Raw genomic sequence first — 27,736 nt, 5'->3', positions numbered from 1 at the left:
ATGACCAGTGTCTGGGGCAATGATGACTCTTCTGTAATCTTGGAGCTAACTAGCCTCTTGTGGCACAGTGGTAAGGCAGCAGACATGCAGTCTGAAAACTCTGCCCATGAGGCTGGGGGTTCAATCCCAGCAGCCGGCTCAAGGTTGACTCAACCTTCCATCATTCCGAGGTCGGTAAAATGAGTACCCAGCTTGCTGGGGGGTAAAGGGGAAGGCACTGGCAAACCACCCCGTATTGAGTCTGCCATGAAAACGCTAGAGGGCGTCACCCCAAGGGTCAGACATGACCCGGTGCTTGCACAGGGGATACCTTTACCTTTAATCTTGGAACTTGGGGGACAACCGTGGGAGGGCTTCTAGAGTTCTTGCCCTGCTGGAGGACCTCTTGATGGCACCTGGGTTTTGGCCATTGTGTGCCACAGTGTTGGACTGGATGGGTCATTGGTCTGATCCAATATGGCTTCTGTTATGTTCTTATGTGGTTTTGTTTGTTTCTGATACCACAAACGAACAAGGCTGCCCTGGCAAGATCTGGCTGTGCAGGAGCTGGGTGGAATTAAAGGCAGAAGGACACCATGGACCATGTCAGGAGGTTGCATCCTGTCCTGGCTGGTCTACCCTTGCTCCAGTGCAGGCTTCACTAATGATGGGTTTACCAGGATTTGACCAAAACGGGCACGCTCTGCAGAACAACCTAGGAGCTCTTTGCTGTGTTCGCTGCCTTCCCTGAACTCCTCATGGGTGCAGTCAGGATTGCACATGGATTTTTTTTTTAATGTGGGGTGGGGTGGGGTGGGGGGAATGCATTCCATGTGAATAGAACTCATCTCCAGCTAACCTAACGCTTCAGCTGACTTGGGTCCCCCACATTTTGTCCCCACCAACCCCTCTCTGTCAGCGACCCTGAGGATTGCACTGTTTGATGGGATTTAGCAGGACTGTATTTAAAAGCTTTCTGTCTCTCCGTGGAACCTCCATAGTCAGAGGCAAGCCTGCCCCACTGGTTAGTGGCTTCCTTGAACCAGATAGCCCTTAACTTTGCTCCACTCCTGCAGGGCTGCTCAGACGTGGCCAGGAGCATCTCCGTTCATACCTGAGCAGGTGGGCTTTGGTTGCCGGTTCAGGACAGAGGTAGATCTCCAGTTTGTTCCTTAGCCAGATCACTCTGAGCCTGGCGGCTGGGACGTTTTGTTGCTGCGGAGTGCGGTGGATTTCTGCCTGCAAGAAGAGTATTTCTGGAAAAGAGACCGCAGGCACCTGTGGAAGGCCCCTGGAATGCGGACGCTTCCCTGGCCTCTGCCAAGCGGCACAGGAGCCTCGGCAGAGCGAGCCGTTGGCCCCTCGCGTCCTCCGGTGTCCCGCGGCCCCTTTAAGGGCGGCTCGGTGCCCGCTGGAGGCGCTGCGGAGGCCGGCGCTGGAATCTTCCGCGCTGGAGGAGCTGCCGGAGCAGGTGCCGGGCCGCGGCTTCGCGTGGGGGGAGCCGGCCGCTGCGGGGGCGCACCGAGAGGTGAGCGGGCGGCGGGCAAGGCGGGCCGGGCGAGCGCGGAGACGGGGCCCGGCAGGAGGACATCGCGGCCGGCGGGCCCAGAAGGGGCACTGCCCTCGCCCCGCGGGGGCTGCCTTGAGGGTGGGGGGCGTCCTGCTGCAGGGCGGCAGCTGCGTGACTGGTGTGCAGAAACGCGCTTGGCACCCCTGGGTGGCGGCAGGAAGGCAGGGCTTGGCAGGGCACGAGATGCGGCGGGGACAGGCCGGCTGGGTCGGCGGGAAACGTGCCCCCCCCCCATCGCTGCCATCACTGTCCTACCGAGCTTGGAAGAAGGGGCGGCGGGGGGGGGCAGGGGCAGGGGCAGGGGCAGGGGCAGGGGGGGCGCTCATCCCTCCCCGCTCTTCAGGGACTTGAGAGAATCTCCTGTGTGAATGACGTCTTGGCAGGAGATTGCTCGTCCCTCCCCTCCAAATTTTGGAGTCACCCAGACTACTCGTCCCCCACCCCCCCTTTAACATGGCCACCTTCAGATGCCTCCCGTGCCCCCGTCTGGCTCCGAAAAAATGGTTCGTGTGGGGGGGGGATACCACCCCATCAAAAGGCCAGGTAGATCAGCCATCAGATCTTGCAATATTTTGGAGCCATTTGGCTGCTTGATGATGGCAAACAGGTCCCCCCCCCCCACATTCCTTTTTTACTTGGTTATTGCAAAAGAGAGAGCCAGGTTAATTTCAGCTTGCTTGGAATGCCAGGGCCTCTCCATGAACGATCTGTCCTGAAGGAGAATCTGTGCATGTTCAAAGTGCATTTTCTCTCCGTGCTAAAGTCACTGTGTGATGGCTCAAAACATCTGGAAACGGGATGCAGGGAGTAGCCTGAAGAAAGGATGGTGGGTGGCTTCAGGCAGGCTGGGGGGCCTGAACTCTGGATAGTAGCCAGATCCCCTCCCACTAGGGTTGGCGATGTCCAATCAGACCACGTTTTATTTTGACCAAGACAAGATGACATCTGGGCTAACTGTTTTTCTAAATGGGTCTTGAGCATGTTGAGACGTAACTCCCTAAATCTGAGTGGTATGAGAAGTAGTTGTGGCCCTTTCCTGTGAGAAAAGCACTCTGTGCATGCTTGCTTCTTTGCATTTTCCAGAGTAGAGCCTTGGCCCATACAGACCCTTCTTAATGGGTCTCTGTTGAAAGATGCAGCCAGGCTTAACAACCATGTAGAGATTCCCCCTGGGCTCCCATTTGGTCTGAAAGCATTATTGCACTGTAAGTCTGCCTGGGGGTTGGCAGTACCCAGAGGCCTGGGTCTGCCTTGGGAAGAAGGGCTCGTCCTGCCACCCGTTTGAATCTTGCCTCTGCCAAAACTTACCAGGCAGCCTTAGGCAAGCCACTTTACTCCCTCTTGCAAGCTGGCCTACTTTACAGGGTTAGTGTACAGATGAATCAGGCTGTGTACATGAAGTGTCTTGGCCAGCTTGTAACATGTTGCACAAATGATATATTCCTTACTGAGGTTTTGAGTCTCAAACAGAAAAGCGACAGGCACAGTAATGGTAAAGCTTTTTTGGGCATGCAAGAAAGAGAGAGAGAGAGGAAGAGGCTATACCTGTTGAGTTACTGCCCATCAGTGCTCATTAGGCCCTGAAAGCCTGGGATGGGGTGGGGAGAGATGGAGAAGGACCCTGGAGGTGGCATTTTCCCCTTTGATAGCTATTTGGAGGCCTTCCAGGGCCATGTGGCTTAAGGCTGTCTGGACCACCTATTCCAGCATGGCTACCCTTATGTGCTCCTGATACTGTGCACGATGGGTGGAATGATCTGGCTCTCTATAAGGCAGCTCCTCATGAGGAGTGGCCAGAGAACGGTGACCGTGGACCCGCTTTGCATGCAGAACGTCCCAAATGCTTTCCCCGGCAGCTGCAGTTAACAAGATTTCAGACAGCAAATAGACTCTGCCTGGAGTCTGGGGGGAGAGGCTCCCAGTCTAAGTACTCGGCATCAAGGAAGACACAGACCAGTTATATGATTTGGCATAAGGCAGCTTCACAGGTCTGGGGAAAGAGTGACTTGCAAAGAGCTAGGAAGTGGAATGCATTGTATCCCGTTAGCTAGCGGCTTCCCAGGGCCTTAGAATTCCTTCATGCAAATGGCCACAAGATATGCTGATGGCTGCTGAGCTGTTTCCCCCCCCCCCCCCCAAGAGGATTATTCACAGACTGTAGGTTCACGGCTTGTTGTTGGGCATGATAGTTCAATGGAAACTCCATGTACAGAAGCAGTTTGCTTCTGGGTCTCGGATGATGGCAGAGAGCAGCCCTGCTTGTGGACTTTCAGAAGTCTCAGCCTGGCTGCTGTTTGGGTGCTGGATTTGCCTGGGAATGCCAGCCTCTAGGTGGGACCTGGGGATCCCCTGGAATTACTACTAATCTGACTATAGAGTCTGCTGGGGGGGAAAAAGGATGCTTTGGGGGGTAGACTCCATAGTGCCGTGCCCCGCTGATGTCTCTGTCCTCCCTAGATGCCATCCCCAGATCTCCTGGAGTTTCCCAACCTGGATCTAGCTGGGGGATTGGGATAACATGGGGACAAGGGGGGATCTGGAAACCCTAGATCAGGGGTAGTCAAACTGCGGCCCTCCAGATGTCCATGGACTACAATTCCCAGGAGCCCCTGCCAGCGTTTGCTGGCAGGGGCTCCTGGGAATTGTAGTCCATGGACATCTGGAGGGCCGCAGTTTGACTACCCCTGCCCTAGATCCAGTGGGCCTTCAGCCTGGCTTATTGAGGCTATTGCCTACTGTTTGTCTGCACACATGTGAGCCTTGTTCTTGTGGGACAGAAAAGAGATGGGAGGTGCTTGTAAAGTGAATGTGCCCTCATGTCACAAATATGGGCACTGAAAAAATGAAGGCAAATCTCTTGTGTCTGTGTGGAGGGGAGGGGGGATAGCTCTTGTTTGGCCATAAAAAATCATGTGGAGAAAGGATGTTTTTCTGGGCTGGTGGTGAGGAGACCGTGGCGGACAAATTAGCCATTGCCGACTGTTTATGACTAGATACATCCTCCACACAACCTGCTTTCTGACTAAGAGGAAGGAAGACGTCTTGAGCCAGTGGGTGTCTCCCCCCCTTCTGTTGATGGGTTTTATTAGGATTCTTCATTTACTGTCTCCCCCCACCCCCTCCTGGGTCCAATGAAGAAGAAGAAGAGACTTTGGTTCATAGTAAACTGATTGGGCGAGATTAAATGGCAAATGTGAGGACTAGAAGCCTGGGAAGGCCTCTTTTTTGATTTTTAGAATGGATTTGAATGGTATTCTCTGAAAGCCTTCTTGAAAGAGTTGCTCAAGAGACATTCTGCACAGTTAGCTTCTTGGTGTGATAAATTCCCTCCAAGTTGGGCTTTTGTCATGGAGTTGTTGTATTTTCTGGGGACGTGGAGCAGGATATTTGGGCCCTGGCAGAGCTTGTGCAAGTTTAGGAAGTGGCAGGGCTCAGTGGTAGAACATGTACTTTGCATGCAGAAGGGGCCAGGTTAGAAGGCCAGTGTGATGTAGTGGTTAGGGTGTCAAACTAAGATCTGAGAGGCCTGGGTTCAAATCCATCCTTTGCCATGGAAGTTCAGTGGGTGACCTTAGGACAGGCATTCTTTCTTAGCTTGGCCTACCTTACAGGGTGGCTGTTGTGAAGCAAAAAAATGGAGGGGAAGGGAAGGACATATGCTGCTTTGGGGTCCTTGTTGGTAACTATGTACCTAAATCAATCATAGAGGTTGAGAAAGATCAAAGCAGATCAAAGCAGATAAGGCTGAGCTAGATGGACTAATGATCTCACTTGGTACCTAGTGACTTCATTTGTTCATGTAGGTTTCATTTTTTCTTAAAAATTGATGATTTCCTGCCCTGACAACATCACCTCTGGGCACTCTTGAAAGATCATGAAGGAAAATCAAGTCAGCAATAAAAATCCATCATTAAAACTGTGAAAGAACTAAAGTTAACAAAGGGCATCATGACAGGGATTACCTTTCAGCTAAAAGCACCCTCCAACAGGCTGCTGAAGTTTAACCCCCCTCAGCAGGGCAGAAACCTGCAACACCTGTTGAGGGAGATGGAACAAGTGGAAGAAGCAGCTGCATCACCAGCACGGATCCCTTTGGACCACCTCTTTCCTTTCTCTGCAAAAGCCTCTCATTTGTCTCCGATGTGCGTGGGTGCATGAAACGGCTTAGTCCGTGCCCTTATGGAGGGGGTGGTGCACTGTGTGGGTGTGCAACAGCCTTGAGACCGTGTCTGGCCATTGGCTTTGCTTGGTGGTGGCTGCTTCTCTCCTCTGCCTGGCCTTGATTCCTGGAGCTATTGACAGGCCTGGCTGCTTGTCCCAAGGTCCATCTTGGGTTCTTCTGAACTGATTCGAAGGCATAACACCTTGGAGGAGAACTTTGCTGGCTTGGATTCCAGGGTGGGGACTCTTCCACCTCCTCCCCCAAACCATATGGGGGAAGTAGTACAATTTCTGAGCCCTGTTCCATGTACGGAGATCCGTTGTGCCTGTGTTGTGCACGTAGACAAACGCTGCAGATTTCTGAATCACTTTGGCATGGATTCTCCTTGCCTTTCCTTAATCGTGGCTCAACATTATGGCTGTGGACCATCTGATCACACACAGACCTGCTGTCTTCTGAATCAGAGCGCTGGTCCATCTGGTCCTATATTGCTTCCTTCAATTCCAAGCTTTCAGGAGGATCTTACTGTATGCCTGTGGGGAATCGTTTAAGCTGAAGATGTCAGGGGTTGAAACGGGGACCTTCTGCATGCCACAGTGCCACTACCTTTCCCAGGACAGACATGTCACTGGCAGGATGAGCCTACGATGCTGCCTTATTCCAAGTTAGATACTGACCCATCTAGCGCTCTGCTGCCTCCTCTGACTGGCAGCAGCACTACAGGGTCTCGGGAAGAGAAACTCTTTTACCTGGAGATGAATTCAAGGCCTTGGCCATGTAAGGTGGGTTCTTTGTCACTGAGCCATGGACCTTCCATGGTGTGAAGCTGCCTTATGCTGTCGATCCATTGGTCCAGGGGGAGTCAAACTGCGGCCCTCTAGATGTCCATGGACGCTGGCAAACGCTGGCAGGGGCTCATGGGAATTGTAGTCCATGGACATCTGGAGGGCTGCAGTTTGACTACCCCTGCATTGGTCCATCAAGCTTGGCTCTCACTGTCAGCAGGACACCAGGGCCTCTGGTGGAAAAGGATCTTTCCCAGCAGCTGTTAATAAACATTTGTACTTGTTAACCTTTTCCAACCTTTTGATCACGGAGGAACCCCTGAAATATTTGTTATGGCTTCAAGGAACACTGGTGACGTGCCCCTTCAGAGAAGGGGGTGCGGAAGTAAGGAGTGGGAGCCAGCCAATCAATTGATCATTTACCCTTTCCATTGTGGAGAAAGAGACTAGGCCTGCAGAGCAACGGTAGAAGTGTTCTCCAGGGAGGTTTTGTGATATCAGCGGTCATCCGAACTTCTGGGAAAGGCCGCGTAACCCCTGGGGAGCTCTTGCACAACCCCTGCATGCCCAGCAGGTATTCTGTGGCTCCGCCAAGCCCCAAATTATCCTCATTTTGCAGGTAGGAAAGGGACATGATGTGTCGTTTGCTAAAGATCGCCTAGTGAGATTGTGACAGAAACCAACTTTGAACTAGACATTCTGACTAACAGCTCCGTGCTGGTACGGTAGAGTTGCCCATGGCTCATGTCGATCAGAGCTTCCTGTAAACCACTGTTTGCAACCCGCCTTTCAAACCCTGGTTGCAAAACCCAGTTAAGAGTGGAATCCATGCTAATGCTGGTTCAGATGCAATGCTAAAGTACAGTTAAAGAAGAAGAGGAGTGACTTAGCCTAGACTTTTAACCTTGCTTAAACACTGGGTCTGTATTGGGCTCCGGGGCCTCTGTTATCAAACTGCAAACAGACAGGGCCAACCTCCCTCTTGGGCTTGGTTCATGCCAGCAACCGGTGAAGTGGTCAAGCCACCCCTGGTCTGCTCCATTTCAGACTGCAAGGAAGAGATGCCATGTGGCTGAATAAATCTCTCTCAATGAAAAGCCAAACCAATACCACACTGAGAAAATTAGATTACGGAAAAGGCGTGGCTAGACCTCTCCTCCCTGATTGATGCTTTCTTCTTGAGTGGGGAGAGTTTCATATGCAGAGCATTTGGCCAGGCACTGTATGTCCGTTCCCTTTGCTGTCTTAAATAGCATGGCCTTGGAACAGCCAGCTTGCTGCTTGTGTGAACCTGGCAGACTCATTGAGCAATGCATCGACACGGGGTGTTTCTGCATGTCTGAACCAGCCGGGGACACTGTTGGGGGCGATCTGGACCCTTCCTTTTTCACCCAGCAATTGCATCTTGGTGAGTAGAGACAAGTTCAGCCAAATCTGTGGACTTCTCCCCCTCCTGTTCCTTGCAGCCTCTTCTGCATGCCCTCTTCCTCCGGAAAAAGAATGCGTGTATGTGTGTGTGCTTGTGTGTGCAGTGAAACCATGGCAACTGTACGCTCTATTTGTGATGCCAGTTCTGTCTCTGCATCCGCTCCCTGGGGTATGCCATCAATGCCGACCAAGACCTCTTTGTGGCTTTGCCCAGCGGAGAGAGAGGGAGAGAGAGATCGGTCCCATCTCAGGCAACAGACTGTAACCTTGGCAGGCCACAAGAAAAAAAAATGAAGGAGGTAATGAAGTTTATGATTGCCAACTAATCAGAAGAAAAATAGCCTGGCCTGTTCCTCTGCCTTTAGCAGCTGGATCTGTAGAAATTGGCATGCATCACAATGAAAAGCATCATCGCCTCCAAATGCCCACAGGTTAAGCTGAAGATAAGGACACAGGAGCTTAGCAGTTGGCATCCTTGGGAGTGTTTAGCAGCTTGTTTTTGCTTTGCTGTCAAGTTGCAGCCAATTTATGATGACCCCCCCCCTAGCATTTTTAAGGCAAGAGGCACTCAGAGGTGGTTTGCCATTGCTTGCCTCCATATTCCTTGTCACTAGACCCCTAAAACTTGTGACAAGTCTCCCCCTCCACTGGTCATGGCATACTAGCCATGATCACTAGAGGGAGACCAAATTACGCTAAATTAGTCAACTCCTGGTTGAAATATTCACCGCAAGGTACGTTCTGAAATGAGACTTGCCCAGGCTGCAGTTGTCAGCAGGCCCATGGGGGAAAAAGATGTTCCTTTTATAGAGGCCTAATCTGTGGAATGGCCAGCTGAAGGTTTCCATGGCATGGAGGTAAAGAACATTCCATTAAGCCTCTCTTAAAGGGACAGCTGGAAACCCCAATCCTGCTTGCTTTGACTTAAGAACATAAGAGAAGCCACGTTGGATCAAGCCAGTGGCCCACCCAGTCCACGTTCACGCCTGCTAAATAATGCAGTTTCAATCTGCTTCAGCAACCAATTGCAAGTGGGTTTTGCTGTTCCACACAGTGAAATCCAGGTGCAAAGTGCATTATTTAGGGCATGTCAAAACACTGTCATACAGTGGCCTAAACCCAGGTGCCGTTGGGAGGTCCACCACAGGGCCTGCCTTTAACGCTAGATATGATTGATGTAATGCTCATGATTGATGTAATGTTCATCAGTGCTCATGTTCAGAGAGATGCCCTCGGCTGGGTTCTTGGCTCCAGTGAATCACCGCACATTCTCGGTGCTCAGTGTGAAGGCCCCTAAGGGCATGTTTGGGCAGTCAGTGGCAAGGGGGGCTTCGGCTGAGCAGTCTCAAGATAGCGATGTATATCTGGAGGCAAAGTAACTGCATTGCAGGGAGGGAGCCTGGGGGCTAGCCTTGTGCAGAGGATGTGCACTTGTAAAAACGGTCTAGCCCAATATTATCTGGCAGTAGTTTTCCAAAATTTCAGGCAAAGGAAGCTCCTTTGCAACACCAGAGATCCTTTTAACTGGAGGTGCCAGAGATGGAAACTGGGATCTTCTGTGTGTGAATCTGGTGGGCTGCCACTAAGCCAGCGACCCATATAGATAAAACTGCCTTATGCCCAGTCAAACCATTGGTCCCTCTAGCCATAACGTTGTCCAATTTTGCCAGCAGCAGCTTTCCAGAGGCCATGCCTGTGGTACCTTCTCTGCATGCAGAATATGTGCTCTGCCCCCTGAGCTGGTAAGATGACACCAAGTCCAATCTGGTCCTTCTCACCCAGGATTAGCGATTCTGGCTAGCAGCAAGTTTCCAGGGCCTTTCCCTAAGTCAGCATTTCTCAACTGTTTTCCATTGAGAAACCCCTGAAACATTCTTCGGGGTTCGAGGAACCCCAGTGGCGTGATCATGCAGAATATGGTTGGGAAGCATAGCTGTGTACATACCGACCTGGGGCCCCCTTCCTCACCCCATCCAGGCCCATCATTGGTCATTCAAGGAAGTCAACTTGGTTAAGAAATTTAAAAATATATATTAAAAATCAATTAACTCTCACCCTTTCAAGAAACCCTTCGAGGGCTGTCAAGAGACCCCAGGGCTTCACGAAACCCTGAAAGCCTGCCCTAAGCAGAAATCCTTTAAAGCAGGGGTAGTCAACCTGTGGTCCTCCAGATGTCTGTGGACTACAATTCTCATGAGCCTCTGCCAGCATTTGCTGGCAGGGGCTCATGGGAATTGTAGTCCACGAGCATCTGGAGGACCACAGGTTGACTACAGCTGCTTTAAACAAGAGATGTCAGAATGGAGTCTGGGACCTCCTGGACATTCAAATGTGCTCAGCAGAAGATTGCCAGCTCTGGGCTGGGAAATACCTGGAGATGTTGGGGCGGAGCTTGGGGCGGGGAGTGGGCGGGACTTGGGGTAGGGAAGAGCCTCAATGGAATATAATGCTCTGGACTCCACTCTCCAAAGCAGCCATTTTCTCCAGGAGATCTCTGTCGCCTGGAAATGAATCATAATTCTAGGGAATCCCAGGTCCCACTTGGGAACTGGCATCCCCAGTGGGGTATAATGCCATAAAGTTCACTTTCTAAAGCAACCATTTTCTCCAGAGAAACTGATCTCTGTAACCTGGAGGCCAGCTGTAATTCCAGGAGCCCTCCAGCTACCACCTGGAGACTGGCAACCCTACCCCAGCAGCTGAGATTTCTCTCCCTTAAGCAGAAATAGCCTTATACGAAGTCAGACCTTCATTCCCTCAAGGCTCACTGTGCTGTGAGTGGCAATGGCTTGTCCAAGATCTCAGAGGCACAAAAGTGTTTCCCAGCTTGAGATAATTGAAACGGAGATGCCAGAGGCTGATTATGGGACCTGATATCTGCAAAGCATGAGGTCCAGTACAAAGCTCTGTGGCCTTCTCATGAGAAGGTGCCTTCTGTCGAGCTATGCTATTGGTCTGTCAAAGCCAGAGTTGTCTCTTCTGATAGGCAGGTGATCTGCAGGGTTTCAGACGGAGAATGGTCTGTCCCAGCCAAAGAGCTGCTTTAGCTGGCCATGTCACGGAATGGACCTCGGACCCTCTTCATGGCTCTCATGTGCCCTAAGCTACTCCTCTGGGCTCAGTCTGAGAAGGAGGCCCCTGAACAGCAAGCTTCAAAGCATTAGCCCCTGGACAAATGCTAGAAAAGCCGTTCAGCAGTCCTAGGTCATGGCAAAACTTCAGGGCTACCATGGATGAAGCTCCTGCAAAGTTCATGTGTGTGGATGTGGGCGTAGAAGGAACTGATGAGCTTTTCTTTACACTTTTGCTGTAGAGTGAGCCAATTTTATCTCCTGCTCAAAAAGCTGAGAGCTGTTGGTAAGGTTACAGCATCGACTCGGGTGGGGTGCCCATTGTCTGAAGTCCTGCTCCAGTGCGCCATTTTCTAGACATGTTATGTGGTTTAAAGAGGTTGCGTCCCTTTGGACCAAGCATGAGACTTTCTCCCACAATAAATGTTAGTTTAAAAAGCTTGCATGGTGGTCATCGCCAGTTAGGTCTATAATGAATTATCTCTGTGCTTACCTTGCATACCTTTGAGCTTAGAAATGTTGTACCTGATAGTATGTGTCAGACTCTGGAAGGTAGAATTAAGACCTAATGAAGCAGGATGGGTGAAGAAGATTTCGTGCCAGTGAAACTAAGGTGTTTCAAAATTCCTCTGTATTTTGTAAGCTTTGGAAACCCAAAGCTCTTAAATCTGCAACTGATAATTTAAGACTTCTACTTTAGATTTTGATTATTTGAATCTATTATGAACGTGTTCCAAATAATGTTAAGAACACATTTATAATGCAGAGTTATATGGTTTGACACTTTGGACTGGCTTGCATATTTTAATTTTAAAACCCACATTTACTGGAGCACGTGCATCCAATAGCCTTTGACCCCTCCCTACATTTTTTCTTCTGTACCAGTTGTGATTTATATTGATGTTGCAGAATGGCTGTGTAAGCCTTATTCACTTATGGCCCTCTGAGGCATCTAGGTACTAAGCAATGACATGTCACTCTCTCTAGGTTTTCTCATGCTTCTCCTTCAGTGCACTGCCATCAGCTGGTCAGTTTTGGAAATTCCCATCCAAAGGGCCAGCTCATCTAGCTTCCCTTCAGAGTTGCTGTCTGAAGTCTCTACCTAGGCCTGCATCTCTTGCTAACCAACACCTGGTTACCCCAGGGGCCACTTACGGCACTTGTGCGCTAGGGTAAGGTGACCAGATTGTCCCACATTTGGAGGGACATCTGGGGGCATCTGGCAAATTGTACTTACGTTGAAATTAAATATATATATATTACAATACTATTTCTGCATTCTATGAAATTTTTTGCTGCACCATATAGACCAAATTTTTAATCAAGAAACCCCCCGGTCAATGGTGTCCCACTTTACCAATGTTAAAATCTGGTCACCTTACGCTAGGGAGAAATAGTGATCTAGAAGCCAAGCACCTCTTTTCCCATGATGCGTGTTTTAGAAAGCATGTTTGAACAATGGAGCACTGTGTGGTAGAGAGAGAAACTATCATAAAGTAGAAATGGATTTATTGAAAAAGAAAATGTGCACAGCAACGAATCAAGCAAGGACGAAAAAGAAAATGTGCAAACATGCAGTGCTCTGTCCCTTAGCTTTTACATGCCTTAGGAAGTCTTATTTTAAGGCGGACTTTTAAAACTTAGAAATTAAATCATTACAAAAACTTCCCATGACCTTTAAGTCTTTATCCAAGCTACCTACTGTGTCTCTATGTGGCAATAGCGACCATCATGATGGAGCCAGATGTGAGAGTTTCTTCCTCTAAATCAGGGGTAGTCGACCTGTGGTCCTCCAGATATTCGTGGACTACAATTCCCATGCTGGCAGGGGCTCATAGGAATTGTAGTCCATGGACATCTGAAGGGCCGCAGTTTGACTACCCCTGCCATAGAGTCATAAAGCCAGCCCATGGATGGCTGAGGAAGCTAGACGGGAATGGGGGAGTGAGAGAGAAAAAGCTCTTATGCTGTCAGCTCTGTTCACAGTGTTAGTTGGGAGAAAACATGTCTTTGGAGACTGCAGAGGTCTCAGAGTCTGTGCTGAGTGCAAGTAGGCTATTTCAGTGAATGTCTGGGGACAGGGTTGGTGCTTACAGAGGGGTGGGCTGCTATTCAGGACATTCTGGAAATCTCAGAGCTTGTTTTTTTGTGATAAAGCAGGCCAGCACAGTGAATGTTGGTGGAAGACACTCAAATAATTTCAGGGTCTAGTTCCTGAGTTAAACTGGTTAATGATTTGTAGTTTGGGGAGAAGCTTACATTGGGAGAATCCTGAGGTAGAGAGAAAGGCGGTAATCACCTCAGAAATTAAACCTTGGTTGGTAACTCTTCTGTACACCCAAGAGTTAATATCTGCAGTGTTGTTCCTTAGCATGCCCAGCAAAACCTGTGTATTGCCTGCACATTGCTTTAAGCCTCATATTCCCCTAACGTACTCCAGGCCAAACAAACCCAGTTCCCTCAGTCTTCCTTGCAGCAATTGTTGCCAGATCTTCTTCCATCTTCATTGCCCCTCTTGCAACCCTGTTCCATGTTGTTTTAAGGTGCCCAGAACAGGATGCAGTGCTCCAGGTGAGGTCTGACTCATGCCAAGTACCACGGGACTCCTATGTCCCATGACTTCTTGTAAAACAAATAATTGCAGTCTTTTGCTTCTCTGGAAATAAATGTGACCTGAGCTGAGTTTTGTTTATGAATGTTCAGCAAGGCTGGGAATATGTGTGTGATCTGATCTATGCAGCTGATGCTCATCAGTAATATTGAGGGGGGTGATGGGGACTAATTATGCTGGCCTACCTTCTTGGTTGTTTTGAGTGATTTGGAGAAATGCTAAGAAGCATTATATGAAATAAATCTATGGTGACCCTTTGGAAATGTTGTGCATTTTTCTGATGCTTGCTTTGTTTATTTCCAGATTGGGGATGACCACCGATGTTGATCTGAGGTCACCACTGCCGCTGCTGATGTTGGATCAGTTTAAGCTGACCCCAGACCAGGTAGGTCAGCCTTTCTCAACTTTTTTACCCTTGAGAACCTCCTGAGATATTCTTCAGGCTTTGAGAAAGCCCAGAAGTGGCGCAATCATGCAGAATATGGTTTGGAAGCATAGCTGTTTACATGTCTACCTAGGCCCCTCCCCTTCCCACCCCCTGCAGGCTCATCATTGGCCATTTTTGGGAGGGTCAACATGACCATATATGGTCATATGACCCAATAAATGTTTAACGAATTTAAAATATATATTAAAAATTAGTTCCCACCCATTTAGGAAACCCTTCAGGGGCCCTGGTTGAAAAGGGTTTTATAGTAGGCGATAGCCAAGAACAATTTGTTGGTTCTCCATGTGGTCGTTGCACTCTGCTTCTGTTCATTTCAAATGAAGCTTCTACAAGAGAACTTCCCATAAGGTTCCTAAGTTAATAAGAAGATGTTATTTTTACATTTTTTGTTTAGGGCACCCATTTTTTTTTTGTGGCCAAATCTGACAGTACCTCTCTGCTTGAAACAGCAGTTAGGTCTGGGGGTTCAAAGCTGCCTCCACAATTTTGCCGTACTAATAATTTTTTTAAAAATGTATTATTCTGCAGGTGGTGATCTTGGCACATGGAGCTGTGCAGGGCATCACAGCCCTGACTAGTGGAGACCTGATTCAGCCTGACCTCTCCATCTTCTGAGTGTTCAGCAGCAGGGCTCACATACTTTCCTGCATTGTGCAGGGGGTTGGACTAGATGACCCTGGAGGTCCCCTTTAACTCTATGATTCTAAGGATATCTTCATGACCATGAGAGATGTGAAGTTTAAACATGGCTCTTTTAAAAGATCCTGAGATTTTTAGGAAACTGGATTTTGGGCCTGATACCAAATCCCGTCCTTTTGCAGATCTGCAGCACATATACAGTCTGAATGGTATGCATAGCCAGCATCTATTTTTGTGGGGTAGACGGGTAGCTTTAGGAAGTAAAATGGCAGATCCTGATGTAATCAGTACACTCTGATCATTCAAAGGTGTAATGTTCAATTCTTTAATTGGTTCGTTTAGTAGATTTTCTTTTTCAAAAACCTTCCAAAAAGGCGCTCTTGATTAATCTGGAAGCAATTCTTTTTAAAAACATGTTTATGATTGTAATTCAAGACACTTCGAAAACTTACAAGTCTCACATAGAAGATATTCCCCCCACCTCCAAATATGGGTCCACCTGTGACTGTTTGGGGAATCTTCTGAAGGACCTATGAAAATTGTGTTATCTTCCAAATTATGGTGAGATGAATGAATCAAGTAAAACTGCCTTTTAATCAGGAGACCGCTGTAGTACATGCTCTGTATGCTTCCTCCCTCTTCATTCTTATCCTTTGCTGGTGAGAATGAGGACACACAACTGGTGTCCAACACGTTAAGGGTTTGTTTAAACTGAGGCAGCAGCTGTTCATGTGATTCTGCCTTTTGGTTTGCCTCCTTTCTCTAGTGAGCCTTAGGTCTAATGCTCTCCTAGAGCCAGCGTGGCATAAAGGTTAAGAGCGGTGGCTTCTAATCTGGAGAACCCGCTTTTACTCCACATGCAGCCAGCTGGAGGACCCTTGGCCCAGTCACTGTTCTCTCAGCCTCATTTCCTCATAGGGTGCCTGTCATAGTGAGCGGAAAGGTAGGCGATTATAAGCTGCTTTGAGACTCCTTTGGGTAGTCAAAAGTGGGGCACAAAAACCCAGTTCCTCTTCTCCTTCTCTTCTTTTCTAGAGTTTACTATGGTTCCCTGAGATGATCTGAGAAGGAGCTGGAAAGAGCAGAGAGCTGCTTTTAAGATGACCCGAACGGACCCGCCTGATCTTCTGGTGTCTACGGTGTATCAGGACATCAAGGTGGCTTCTGTCAACCCCTCCCGTTCTGCCTTTGGCCAGCCCATGAGGCCATGTGATACCTCCATGACTTCATCCTCGGAGAACCACCCCCAGCACTTCAACAAGCGGCACTGCCGCAGCTTTGACTTCCTGGAATCCCTTGACGAACCACCACCCACCCCACCTGCCATGGAGCGCACCTCCCGGCGACCACCCACTCCAGAGCCGTCCTCCGTTCCCGTGGGCAAGAAGGCTGCAGTCAGGACAGCTGCCCCGGAGGCTCCTGGGAACAAGCCCCACTCCCGAGGGAGAGATGCCCCAAAGGAATCGGCCCCTCGAGCGGAGCCCAAGAGGCGTGCCAGGTCCAAGAGCACCCCTCGAGTCAAAACCGCCTTCACCCCAATTGCCATCCCGATGTCCTCTTGCTCCCCACCGGTCCCGACCCGGAGGGGACGTGAAGTCCACCGGGTCTCCCGAGAGCCTGAGCGAATCGAGCTGTCCCCACGCCGGGATGGTGGCTATTCCTCCACGAAGGCCCTGATGAATGAAGTCCATCCGATCAAGCTGCAACCCCAGCGCAGCAGCGGCAGCCGGATCTCGCCCCTCTGCGTTAGTGGTGCGAACTGCTATGACGAGGCGCCTGCCCCGAGGCCCATGCCACAAAGTGTCCACGTCAAACGCAGGGTGGACATCAAGCCGGATGAGGCGACCGTGATGCACGCTGCGCGCAGCAGCAAGGCTCCTCACGGCCACATGGAGGCCCCTCACGGCCACATGGAGGCCCTGCCGCCCTGGCCGAGGCCTCCTGGTACTGCTCACAGCTTAACAGTGCCTGGCAGCCGACAGATGTCCATGTCACGGACTCCCACGCCCAGCGACACCTACAGTGGGGACCACCGGGTCCTAGCCCCATACCCTGCGGAGCTTTATGATGGCGGCCCAGCCTTGCCAGAAGGCGGCTGCATCCCCTTCTCTCCATACGTGCCAACCAAGTTCTTTTACACTGAAGAGCCAGGCAGCTTCCCTCTGAAAAGCTCTGGCTATGACGGATACCCTCCACAGTATGGGGGTCATGCCCTCCCACCGCAGCCCTTTTATGCGGAAGAGCCCCCCAAGAGCAGCTTCCATGCTGTCCCTCCCAGGACGTTATTTGTGGAGGATAACCGGTCTTATCCCATCCAGGAGGCCCCCACCAGGACATACTATGGGGATGACTCTCGCTTTTATGTCCCCAGGACTCCCCCCATGAAAGCTGTTTATGCCGAGGACCCCAGGGCTTACCCTGCCTTGAGATCCAACCCCCGAGTCTTCTATGCGGAAGATTATGGGAAGTATCATGAGCGGGAAGTCATGTCCAGAACGTACCCGTATCCACGCAATTCTCAGCCCATGCAGTTCAATGACTGGTACTGCCCTGAAAGGGGGGCAGTGCCATACCAGACTTGGCAGATGTCTCGTTTCACTCCGAACCAGCCTGGGCCCCGAGCCATGTTGTCTTCCTGGCATGCCAGCTACAGTGCCAGCCCTCCCCGGCTTGGCACAGACACACGTCACTATTCCAAGTCCTGGGACAATATCCTGACTCCTCACGTGCGCCGGGAGGACCCCATGTTGCGTGGGCGCAGCTACGAGAACCTGTTGGCCCGGGATCAACACCGTGCCTTATCCCCTGATGACCGACGTCAACCGGTTGTGGTCAATCTGTCCACCTCCCCTAAGCGCTATGCTGCCCTTTCACTCTCTGAAAACTCCCTCATCGAGAAGATGCACGTTGACGGAGGGCGTCATGGCTGGTTTGTCACCCCGGAGATCACCATCACCGACAATGACATCCGAGCCAATGGCTTCTGCAAAACGGAGAGGCGTTCGGCCAGCTGGGATGTGCTGGATTCCGGAGATTTACGGGACAGGGGCTGCATCCAAGCCCGGCCCTATGTTCCAGACCTTGGCGCCAAAGACAGCGCTGCCCGCCAGCGCAGCCTGGAGCAGTTGGACGAGCTTATTACAGACCTGGTCATCGATTACAAGCCTCCTTCTGCCTGCCCGGCCAGTGAGGTTAGCAACTTGGCCGACCAGCTCAGGCGGCTGATCAGTGAGAGCATTGCCCTGCCTCCTAAGAAACCCGACCCCTGGAAAGGGGCAGAGCCTCACCCTACGAAAGAGCAGCCGGGCCCCAGCCCGTTCCATGCCGAGCTCCGCAAGGATCAAGGGCGGCGCTCGGCTGACGTGTCCGTGTCCGCCGGCCCGTTTGAGAGGATGTTGGAGGACTGCTCGCCAGATCTCAGCGCCGACGAGGACGACGTGATGATGTGTTCCAATGCCAAATGCCGCCGGACAGAGACCATGTTCAACGCTTGCCTCTACTTCAAGTCTTGCCACAGCTGCTATACTTATTACTGCTCCCGTAACTGCCGGCGAGAGGACTGGGACACCCACAAGGAGAGCTGCATCTATGGGCGAATCGGCAGCACTTGCCGCCACGTGCTGCAATTCTGTCGCGAGAGTGGAGAAGTGCACAAGGCCTTCTCGCGCATTGCCAAGGTGGGCTTTCTCTCCAGGGGCCGCGGGGTCCTCTTTCTGGGTTTCCCCAACGCGGGCTCTGCCGAGAACTTCCTGCAGTTTGGCTTGGAGAGCTTGCTGATGTCGCCCACGTACCTGTCGCTGCGGGAACTGGAAAGTTTCTCCGACAACCTCGGGGACTATGCCCGGGAACTTCGGGAGGCCGGCCAACAGTACGACCCAGATGAATGTTTCCTCCTGAATGTAACCGTGGCTGTGGGACAGAAGGTCCCCGAGAGGCCATCCCCCAAGGTGCAGGTGCCGACGGTCAGGAAGTACGCCAAGGTGGCCTTAGCATCCTCGAGTCCTGAAAAGAAGATCCTGAAGAAGGAGCGGGACATGGAAACGCTAATCCTGACCCCTCCTCCCGGCACAGCTGACATAGACAAAGAGGGCGAGGAAGGGCGCAAAGCCCGTGAAGTCTGCTTCATTAACATCCAGCGGGAGCTGCGCATCCGCGGGGTCTTTCTACGGCACGAGTTCCCTAAGATTTACGAGCAGCTCTGCGAATTCGTGGAGAGTAACAAACGTTTTACGCCCACCACCATCTACCCTATTGATAAGAGGACCGGCAAGCAGTTCATGTGTATGATCATGGCGGCCTCTGAGCCGCGTACGCTCGACTGGGTGGCTAGCCCCAACCTCCTCGACGATATCATGTGATCCCTCCACTAGCCCCAAACTCTCTTTTTGTCCAACCCAGGGCCTCCTATTTATTTCTTAGAAGTGTATTTTATTATCAGAGTACTCATGTGATTGGTTGGAATGTTCCTGTTCGTTCTGATGCATAATTGTTGGCTGTGGGAGGGGCTGGTCTAGGATGGGAATCATGACAGGAGCGAGCTGCAGTGAAATTGCTTTTCAGAATTTGACATTTTTGTCCAAACTCCCCAGATTGTTTTGCCCGTATCCTGCCATCTCTGTATTCATGCTTAGCAAGGGCTGGGGCTCATTGGGTTGGATTGGGATCGATGTTTATTTTAAGTCACTTTTAAGCAACTGGGCTCTAATGACACAACTTGAAGTCTTGGGGAGGGCAGGGGGTAGCCTTTCAACCTTGCATGTCCTCTGCTATGGTCTACCAGTTGGCCCTGGAAGAGCCAGGGCTGTGGAAGGGCCAAGGGCCTTCTGGTCCCTCTGGTTCATTCTCTAACCATTAGACAACAGTGCTACCTCTCTTAGGACATGTGGTCAGAGATTAGCTTTGACTCCTACTGCCCAGCTTTTGGAGAAAACCAGATTGTCCTGAGTTGCTCCAAAGAAGACTTCTCCCTTCCAAGCACAAGTGAAGGGATGGGACGTTTAGCTAAACTTCCCTGATGATCACAGAAATTACTGATTGGGGAGGGGGATATTTGCATGGGGGGAAAGCAGGGTGCAGCTTAGGAAGTGTGTAAAGGTGTCCTGGGGGACTCCTTTCATTCCACCCTGAGTAACTGGAGCATGCTTTGGAAAATGTGACTTTATACTGTGCCACCTTCCTAAGTCTACATGGGCACTGTACCCCAGTTTTCACACAATGTACGCACTTCCATTTCTGGGGGCAGCTGGAGAATCACACGGTCATGGCTCATAGTAATGGGTGTGAACTTAATAATCAGTCCTCCTATGTGAGGAATCAGCGCAGCCCCTAAATGTGGCAGAATGGGTGTTGGGTCTGATTTGTGGAGCACAGCCCCTACTGAGATGAACAGAATCTTCCCTTCATCTCCCTGAAGTCTACGAGGGAGAATGTCCCAGCGCATTGCTGTTTGTGATCAGTAGTGGGGTGCCTTTGGAATGTTTTGCCTTAAGCAGCCAAATGAGTGGAGCCAGCTTTGGGAAGTCACTCTTTCCTCCCATCCAGACTGTCAGTATTTTTCAAGATCACGTAGTGTGGGTCAAAGACCCCTTAATGCTTTTCAGTCACTGCCCTGCTCATCCTTAGGGTGAAAAGGATGGATTTGACTTTTCCTTCCCACCTTTTGGAGTAATGTGATGAAAGTTTCATTTGCATTTGCAACTGCAAGGATGGAAGGGTTGGTATTTGCTCTTCATGGTGAATATGGGAGCATTAGGGTGGCTAGATTAATAAGGGGCTTGGTCTTGGCTAAATTAGTGTGAGCACTCAAAGAGAACTAGTTTCAAGAATTTTTATATATATATATATATGAAAAAAGCCTGTAGCTGGTATAAACCAGTATAAAGTAATCGTACAAAGATAAACTATAAAGAGTGAAAAATTGAGGCTCTGTTTTTCACATTTTACAGTTTATTTATGACCTTTGTATGATTTCTTCATTCTGGTTTACGTCAGCTATGTGCGTTTTTCATATATATAATATAATTTCAAACCAATTATTTTTGAGTGGGCCACTTTTTCTGTTTGGCTTTGTCCTCTAGTGAGGCTCCCGTTCTGCCTGGTTTTGTTTTTGAGAGGGCTTTTCCAGTTGCAAAGCCTTGTGCCAGCGCGGAGGTGTCTCATGAAAGGCTGGAAACAAAAATGACCTAGTGTGCTGCGTTGCCTGCAATGGTATTTTAGGCCCCTTGGCAACCAGGCACCTGATCTCACCCCCCCCCCAGTCACCCTTTTGCATTTGTTTTTCAGCTCCAATGTACCTTTTCTTGCCTTGAGGATGCCAACCCTCCGGTGGGGCTTGGGGATCCCCCGGAATAACAGGTCATCTCCAGGCTACAGAAATCAGTACCCCTGTATAAAGTGGCTGCTTTGGAGGGTGGACTCTATGACATTTTGTTCCCTGTCCCCCCACCCCCACATAATCAGGAGTTTCTCAAACCAAAACTGGCAGCCCCACTTCCCATCCCCTGCCGGTGGCCAGGGGGAACCTGGCTACCCTTGCTTGCCTTGACCTGAGCTGGGACTGGCACTCATTCCTACTCACAGCAGAACTCTATCATTCTCGCCTGTCCCCCCTTGTCCTTCCAGATGGTGCTGATTTGCTTTCCTTCTTGGCTTTCCTTGCCATCATGGGGGAGGTGGTGTGTGCCAATATTCCCACTGAAATCCAGGTCAGGAGCTGCAGGAATAGGGATGATGCGGTTGTCATAGCAATGCTGAACAGCCTCACATCAAAGCACAATCGTTGGAAGGGCAGGGGGAGGTTCTTCTGTCTTTGGCTCGCAGCACTTATGGCCAGCAGCAGAAGGCGGTTTCCTTTTGGTATTATTAGCAGAATACCTTTGCTCTCTTTCTTTCTATCCAGTTAACCAGAAGCTGGGCAGTAATGCTGCTAATAGAGGTGCCCAAAGCATAAATTCACCGCCCGCCATCTATCTTGAGGCTAGAGCAGCATATAGGGTTGCCAGCTCTGGGTCAGGAAAAACCTTGAGACTTTGGGGTGGAACTTAGAGTGGGTGGGATTTGGGGCAGGGAGGGACCTCAATAGAGTCCACCCTCAAAGCAGCTATTTTCTCCAGGGGAACCGATCTCTGTTGCCTGGAACAAACCCAGGGGATCTCCAGGTCTCACTTGGGGACTGGCATCCCTAGTAGCATATGAGCTAACAGACTCTGCCAAGTCCCTGGTTCCTCATCCTGGCAATGCACCCTCGTTTGGCTCCAGTCTGCACTATGGGACTAACAATGCTGGCGTACCTTGCAGGATTGTAAGCTTTATCAATGTATGAAATGGTCTGAGTACTTTCTGAGAAGCACTCAGCTGGACAAGGAGGGTTGAGCATTGTGCTTCACACAGCCAGGGGAAGGAGGCAGTGGAACGTGAATGCATCACTTTGAACTACAGGGGGGAGGTGCACAATTCCAAAAGTTGCCAGTTCTTAATCCAGTGCAGACAGGAGATGGAGGTGGGGATGCCCGTCCTCCCTGCTGCGCTTGTTTTTCTGTTTGCGGAGGACATTTTATTCAGATGAATATCCCAAATTGGAATTTGCTATCTGCTGTCTGAATTCTACCATGCAAGACTTCTGCCACTTTGTTCTGCTGCACATGTGAACCAGGCCTCAAGCCAAAGAGATGGGAGTATATGGGCTATCTTCTTCCTGTAGGGTTCTTTATCGAACTAGAGTCCACCAAACCTTCGGTTCTTGTTCTGCTGCTTCCCGGCTACCATTGGTCCCTATATGAGCTAAGGCCATGTTTCTATCTACCGTGAAACCCACATGCAGCATTACACCATCAGTTATGGTTGCCAACCTCTAGGTGGTGGCTGGAGATCTCCTAGAATAACAACTCTCAGCTTGGTGTAGTGGTTAAAAGCACTGACCTCTAATCTGGCAAGCCAGGTTTGATTCCCCGCTCCTCCCCATGCAACCAGCTGGGTGAACTTGGGCTCGCCACAGCACTGATAAAACTGTTCTGACCAAGCAGTGATATCAGGGCTCTCTCAGCCCCACCTACCTCACAGGGTGTCTGTGGTGGGAAGAGGAAGGAAAGGCAATTGTAAGCCACTTTGAGACTCTTTCAGGCCATGAAAAGCGAAGCCAACTCTTCTGCTGCTTCTTCCCTCTGATTCATAGTAGGAAGAAAACACAAAGCTTGCTCATATGTGTAGAAATGAATACTCACTGTGCTATCCACAGCTCCACCTTTGCAGCTCCTCCTTCAATACAGAAGTATAGAAACCAGGAGCCAAATCAAGCTTCATGGTCATCTTTTTTTTGTCTCCCTTTGGAAGATGGGAGAGGAGGTGGGTGGGTGGTTTCCTTGGGGCATCCGTTCCCTCAACCTAGTCTTACCCCCACTACAGAGTTTTAATTTTCTCAGGTCTAGAGTGCTGAAAAGAATGTAACTGCAGCACCCAGAGACAACTGGAACTGGTCAAACTGAACTGTTTCTTTCTGGTGCTTTTCGATATTCAGAATATTAGAGTAGCTTTGTTGGGTCAAACTAAAGTTCTGTCTATTCCATGGTGTTTCCAACAGTGGCCAGCCCTTGGAAAGCCCAAATAAGGGTGGGAAGAGGGGGATTGTGCCCAGCATCCCAACTGAGCACCTGTATATTGCCTTGGAACATGGAGGCTCTGCTGAGCAATCACGGCTAATAGCCAGCGATACACCTGCCTCCATTAACATGTTTTCAAAACAGGATGAGCCAGCAGCCATGGCTATATCTGGCAGCAAAGCATTCTACAAATCTAACAATGCATCATGTGAAGTCTGGCCAGAACCCAGCTGTCAAACCAAGTCAGTAGATGATCCCAAACCCTCATCTCCACACTTCATTATAAAATTTGGCACTGTTGTGATTGTCACTTTGTCATCTTTTCCAAACATCCACCCACCCAAATACTTTTACCTTTCCTTCTAGAGGCATGTATCTCTTTCCCAGTTTTACAGCATCATCCTAAGCAGAATTATACCCTTTTAATTATTATACCACAATGTTGTCCTTTCCAAGTGGGGCAGCCAACAATCTATGAGGTATCCTTAACTGAGCACCTGCAAAAACTCAAAGGGCATTTGGATTGCACTGCTAATTACTGCCACGGACTGCAGTTCAAGATTTAGTTGGGGCAGGCAAGGAAATGAGCTGTCCCAGTCTTCTTTAGTGAATATGCCACAATCTCAGTTTGGGATGAGACCGGAAGGCTTCCTTGGTACATCGGCTCAGGTGCAGACCTGTGCTACACTCCAGCAGGAGTGACCACTGCCCCCACCCCCCCATCTAAACTTTATGAAAGGTTTGAATTGTTTTGTGTGTCGATGGCAGGGAGGGAGGCGGCAGGCATCTTGCTCAGCTCTGTCTTTTCTGTTACAACATTTCCTCTTTGCCAAATTGAGATGTGCCTGTCAAAATTAGGGGTGTGCATGGGGGCCCAGGCCCCACGCTTGTGGTGTATGCATGATAAAGTAGTGGGGTTGTTTTAGTGAGTAATGGGCTGCTGTTGCCTTCAATTGAAAATGAACGTGCTCCTTTTCTAAATGGGTGCTAGGAAGTAAGGGATCTGCCCTTTGCCCTTGGTGGCTGTGGTAATGCGGTACTCTGTCTGGGGTACTGCAGGAGAACCACTGGTGTCATAGAAAAACAGTGAGATCGCCTGCTATATTTCTGCATAATATACTGTCTCTTTGTAATCAGCTTCTGCTAGGGGGTTTTACGCCCCAACTTAGTAGCTGATATCACTGTATCATAACTCTATCCTTCCCAATGAGATAAAACAGAACCACCTGCCTTTGTAGATTGCTTGTTTTTTTTGTCTTCCTGTTCTGCCCTTCCTTTTTCCAACTGGTCTCCATCAGAGGCAGGTAATTCTGTTTCAGTCTCTACCTCAGATCACTCGGGCATTCCTGGTGCAGAGACGCCACAGAATTCCCTGCCCTCAGAGGAAGAATGCCCAGAACAGTGACTCATACAGAAACCCAGGAGGCAAATTCGTTGGAGGGCAGGTAATTCCCCGCTCTTTGTGTGCTCTGGGTGTAAAGCCTACTTCCAGCTAGAGTTCTTTGCCAGCTGTCAGAAGATGGGCATAATCTCTTTGGTGCAGTAGGGATTAGAGGGATGTGCAAGTGGGTGGATAGCAGAGGTAGTGGGAAATTTTAGGGGGTGTGGCGCATGGTGGGTGTGCACAGATGGAAATGTGTACCACTGCAATGAGATAATTCTGGGACAGGAGCTAGCGGAACGTGAACAGCTGGTAGGATTACATCCTGTCAACGGGGATGGGCTGTTCTGAAGCTACTTAGGCTCTGGCGCAAATACCTTGGCTGTAGACTTACCCCAGTTCTACTTGGAGAAGTTTAGTGCTGCAAACAACTGGTGCAGAATCATCAGCACCAGAGTCAGCCAGTTGCCTTGTGAGGCAGGACAGCTGAGAGCCTGCTTTGCAGTTGCATAGGCCAACATCTGTCTAACTTCCCCTGCTAGCCAATGTTTCCTTACAATGCCTAGTCATTGGAAGAAGAGCTGCTGGATCTGGGGTCAGCAGGAAAAAATTCGACTGAACCAGGGAAAAATGGGAGAGTCTGAGGTTTGCCAATATGTCCACTGCCTAGAATTACAATGGAGCTGAAGGGCGGCTGTTACTAAGAGAAGATATTCTGGGAGAGGGGAGATCTTTTCCTAACATAGCATCTATTGAAGAGCAGTGCCCCCCTCCAGTCAGCCCTGGGGGGACCTTTCTCCCATCGTATAATCTCAAGGGAAAAAAGTGAGATTTCAGATGACGTTCAACCCTGTTCCCCCCTCCCCAATAACAACCGCACCTCAGATATGCTGCAAGGCTGAAGGCCGGGCTTCAAAATGGGAACAGTCTGTCCTATGCCATCCTTGAATCTGAGTGCAATGTTTGCTGAGAGAGGCAAGTAGCAATGATGGTCCTGTGGGGCGGGGGGGAGGGCATTTCCTGTAACCCTTTTCTCCAGTGGTTTGTAGAAGTCTTGTCTTCCCTTCAGCACTTTTGAAATGTCAGCTGCCAGAGTCTTGGGATTCTTCTTAAGGCACCTCAGCAACAAGGCTGTTGGTGGAGATGTTCTGGAGGCAATTTGCAACCTGGGGACAAAAGAAGCTGGTGCTCTGCCAAACCACTGAAAGGTCTGAGTCATCTAGCAAGATCTGGCTGAGCAGCATTTATAGTCACCAGAGATGCTGGTGTTTGCAAGACATGGGAAATTTAGTGCCAGAGGTATGAATGGCTTTTCAAAAATGTCGGGTCCGGCTTTGCAGGGCTGCACTGCCAGTGTTTGTCTTGCCCTGGTCATGAGAGGCTTTGCCTGACTGACGCTGGCAGAAGCTTCTTTAGCGCAGTCTTTCCCAAAAGGGCATGCACCCTAAATTCCTCTGCCAGTGACCAAGCACCATTTTTCTATGTTGCTCTCAGGTTTATTTGAAAACCTTCCTCCTATTTGCTTTGTTCCTTTCCCGCCTCCAGATTAGCAGGATGGGAACAGAGTCCCCTTCTCACTATATAACAATGACCCATCCTGGTTTGTTTGCGTTTTTTTTGGCCATGTATCTTAAGTAAGATTGGAACATTTTCCCCAAAGAAACCATGTATTATTCTGGCTGCTGTAGAATGTCTTCAGTTCATTCCGCCAACTGGACCAATCGACCAGCAGGGCCCCACTGCCCCTTTCCCTGGGAGAATTCTGCTGACGCAGGTCTGGTTCCTTTGATAATTGCATGGTCTATTTATTTCCTTTTTATAACAAAAAGAAAAGAAAAGAAATGCATTATATTGAAGAGTCCCACATTTTCTCTTGTGCAGAACAGAATTAGGCCTGTATTTTCTCATGGTAACATTGTCCTGCTGGTTTCCCATGGCACAGTTTAAGATATACTTCAGATCTCTATATACAAATCTATCTATATATATACATATATATAAATGAGAAGAGAAAACCTTATTTCCTTTGAATAAATATAAAATATAACTTGAATGTACAGCTTGTTTATGTTTGGTTTTTTGGAGGGGATGGTAGCAATAAGTGAGGTAGAAACAAATCATTGGTAAAGGTTGCAAATGGTATGGAATATTTAAGGGGGGGATTGGGCTTTATTCCTGGTGAATCATTCTGTAGGTTAAAAAAAGAGAGAGAAGGGATATTTGAAGAGAGATTCTGAGGCTTGTACTGATCTTGAAACACTTCCCCTAATCCCCAGATGTGCATTGGCTGACAGTAATTATGCAGTCTTCCTCCATTACAGCATATGTTCCTAGCCCCTCTTTTCCTAAATTGCAGGGCTTGAAGCCTAGCACTGGCAACAAGTTCCAGACATCTGTCAATCCCAGATACCCTCCCCCTCAGCCTTCCTTGTAAATCATGGTCCCAACATTTGCTTGTGAAAGTTGCCTGTTGGTGTGGTTTGCAAATATTGTGATCCTTCAGGGTTCACTTCCCCTTGCAAGCACTCTACAAATTAAATATGGACTAATTTCTATTGAACATGCAGGCACATTCATCGGCATGAGCACTGAGGTGTAAAGCAGCCTGCAGGAGCTGCAGCTATAGAGGTGTAATTAATATGATGCAATATGAGCCAAAGAACTTTTAAATGAATGCAGGGCAGGCTCTGACCCCGCAAATTAATTCAGCAAAGAACAGGCAGGGGAAGAGTCTTCAGCGATGGAGAATCATTGTGGTCTTGGGGATCACTGGATCAGCCTGGATTTTTGGAAGATTGGGTTCAAATTCTCTTCACTGGATGATCATTCACTCAGCATAGCTTGCTGCACCATGTGTGCTTTGAGGATGGAATGGGGAAACTTTAAGAGAGGAAAGCAACGGGGAGGGGGGGGAATGCAGCAAATGTGAAATGCTGAGAACTCTGCACGCGCTTCGAGTAGCCTGAGCAACCTCCAGGTAGGGCTGGGCTCCATAGATCAGTTCCGTTGGAAGAAATGGAAACTTCAGAAGGCTCCATTGGAGGAAATGGAGGCTTCTATGGCAGAGT

The 27,736-nt window shown here is 49.6% G+C and overlaps 1 protein-coding gene across 3 annotated transcripts; it reads left to right on the top strand.

Annotated features, from left to right (window-relative positions):
* Positions 1–1,389: 1,389 nt before the first annotated feature.
* On the top strand, positions 1,390–26,182 carry AJM1 (apical junction component 1 homolog). Of its 3 annotated transcripts, none has more exons than XM_077305543.1 (4): positions 1,390–1,507; positions 13,910–13,991; positions 14,583–14,902; positions 15,729–26,182. In XM_077305543.1, exon 4 carries the CDS (start codon positions 15,794–15,796, stop codon positions 19,049–19,051), a length of 3,258 nt encoding a protein of 1,085 aa, XP_077161658.1. In that variant the 5' UTR covers positions 1,390–1,507; positions 13,910–13,991; positions 14,583–14,902; positions 15,729–15,793; the 3' UTR covers positions 19,052–26,182. The 3 variants fall into 3 exon arrangements, with proteins under 3 accessions (XP_077161658.1, XP_077161656.1, XP_077161657.1); XM_077305542.1 differs by lacking the exon at positions 14,583–14,902 and adding an exon at positions 7,750–7,904 and having other exon boundaries at positions 1,430–1,507; XM_077305541.1 differs by lacking the exon at positions 14,583–14,902.
* The last annotated feature ends 1,554 nt before the right edge of the window (positions 26,183–27,736 follow it).

This window comes from Paroedura picta, chromosome 12, assembly GCF_049243985.1.
Source record: "Paroedura picta isolate Pp20150507F chromosome 12, Ppicta_v3.0, whole genome shotgun sequence".
NCBI lineage: Eukaryota > Metazoa > Chordata > Lepidosauria > Squamata > Gekkonidae > Paroedura > Paroedura picta.
The sequence above is the reverse complement of the archived record's forward strand: the minus strand, read 5'-3'. Positions and strand labels throughout refer to the sequence as shown.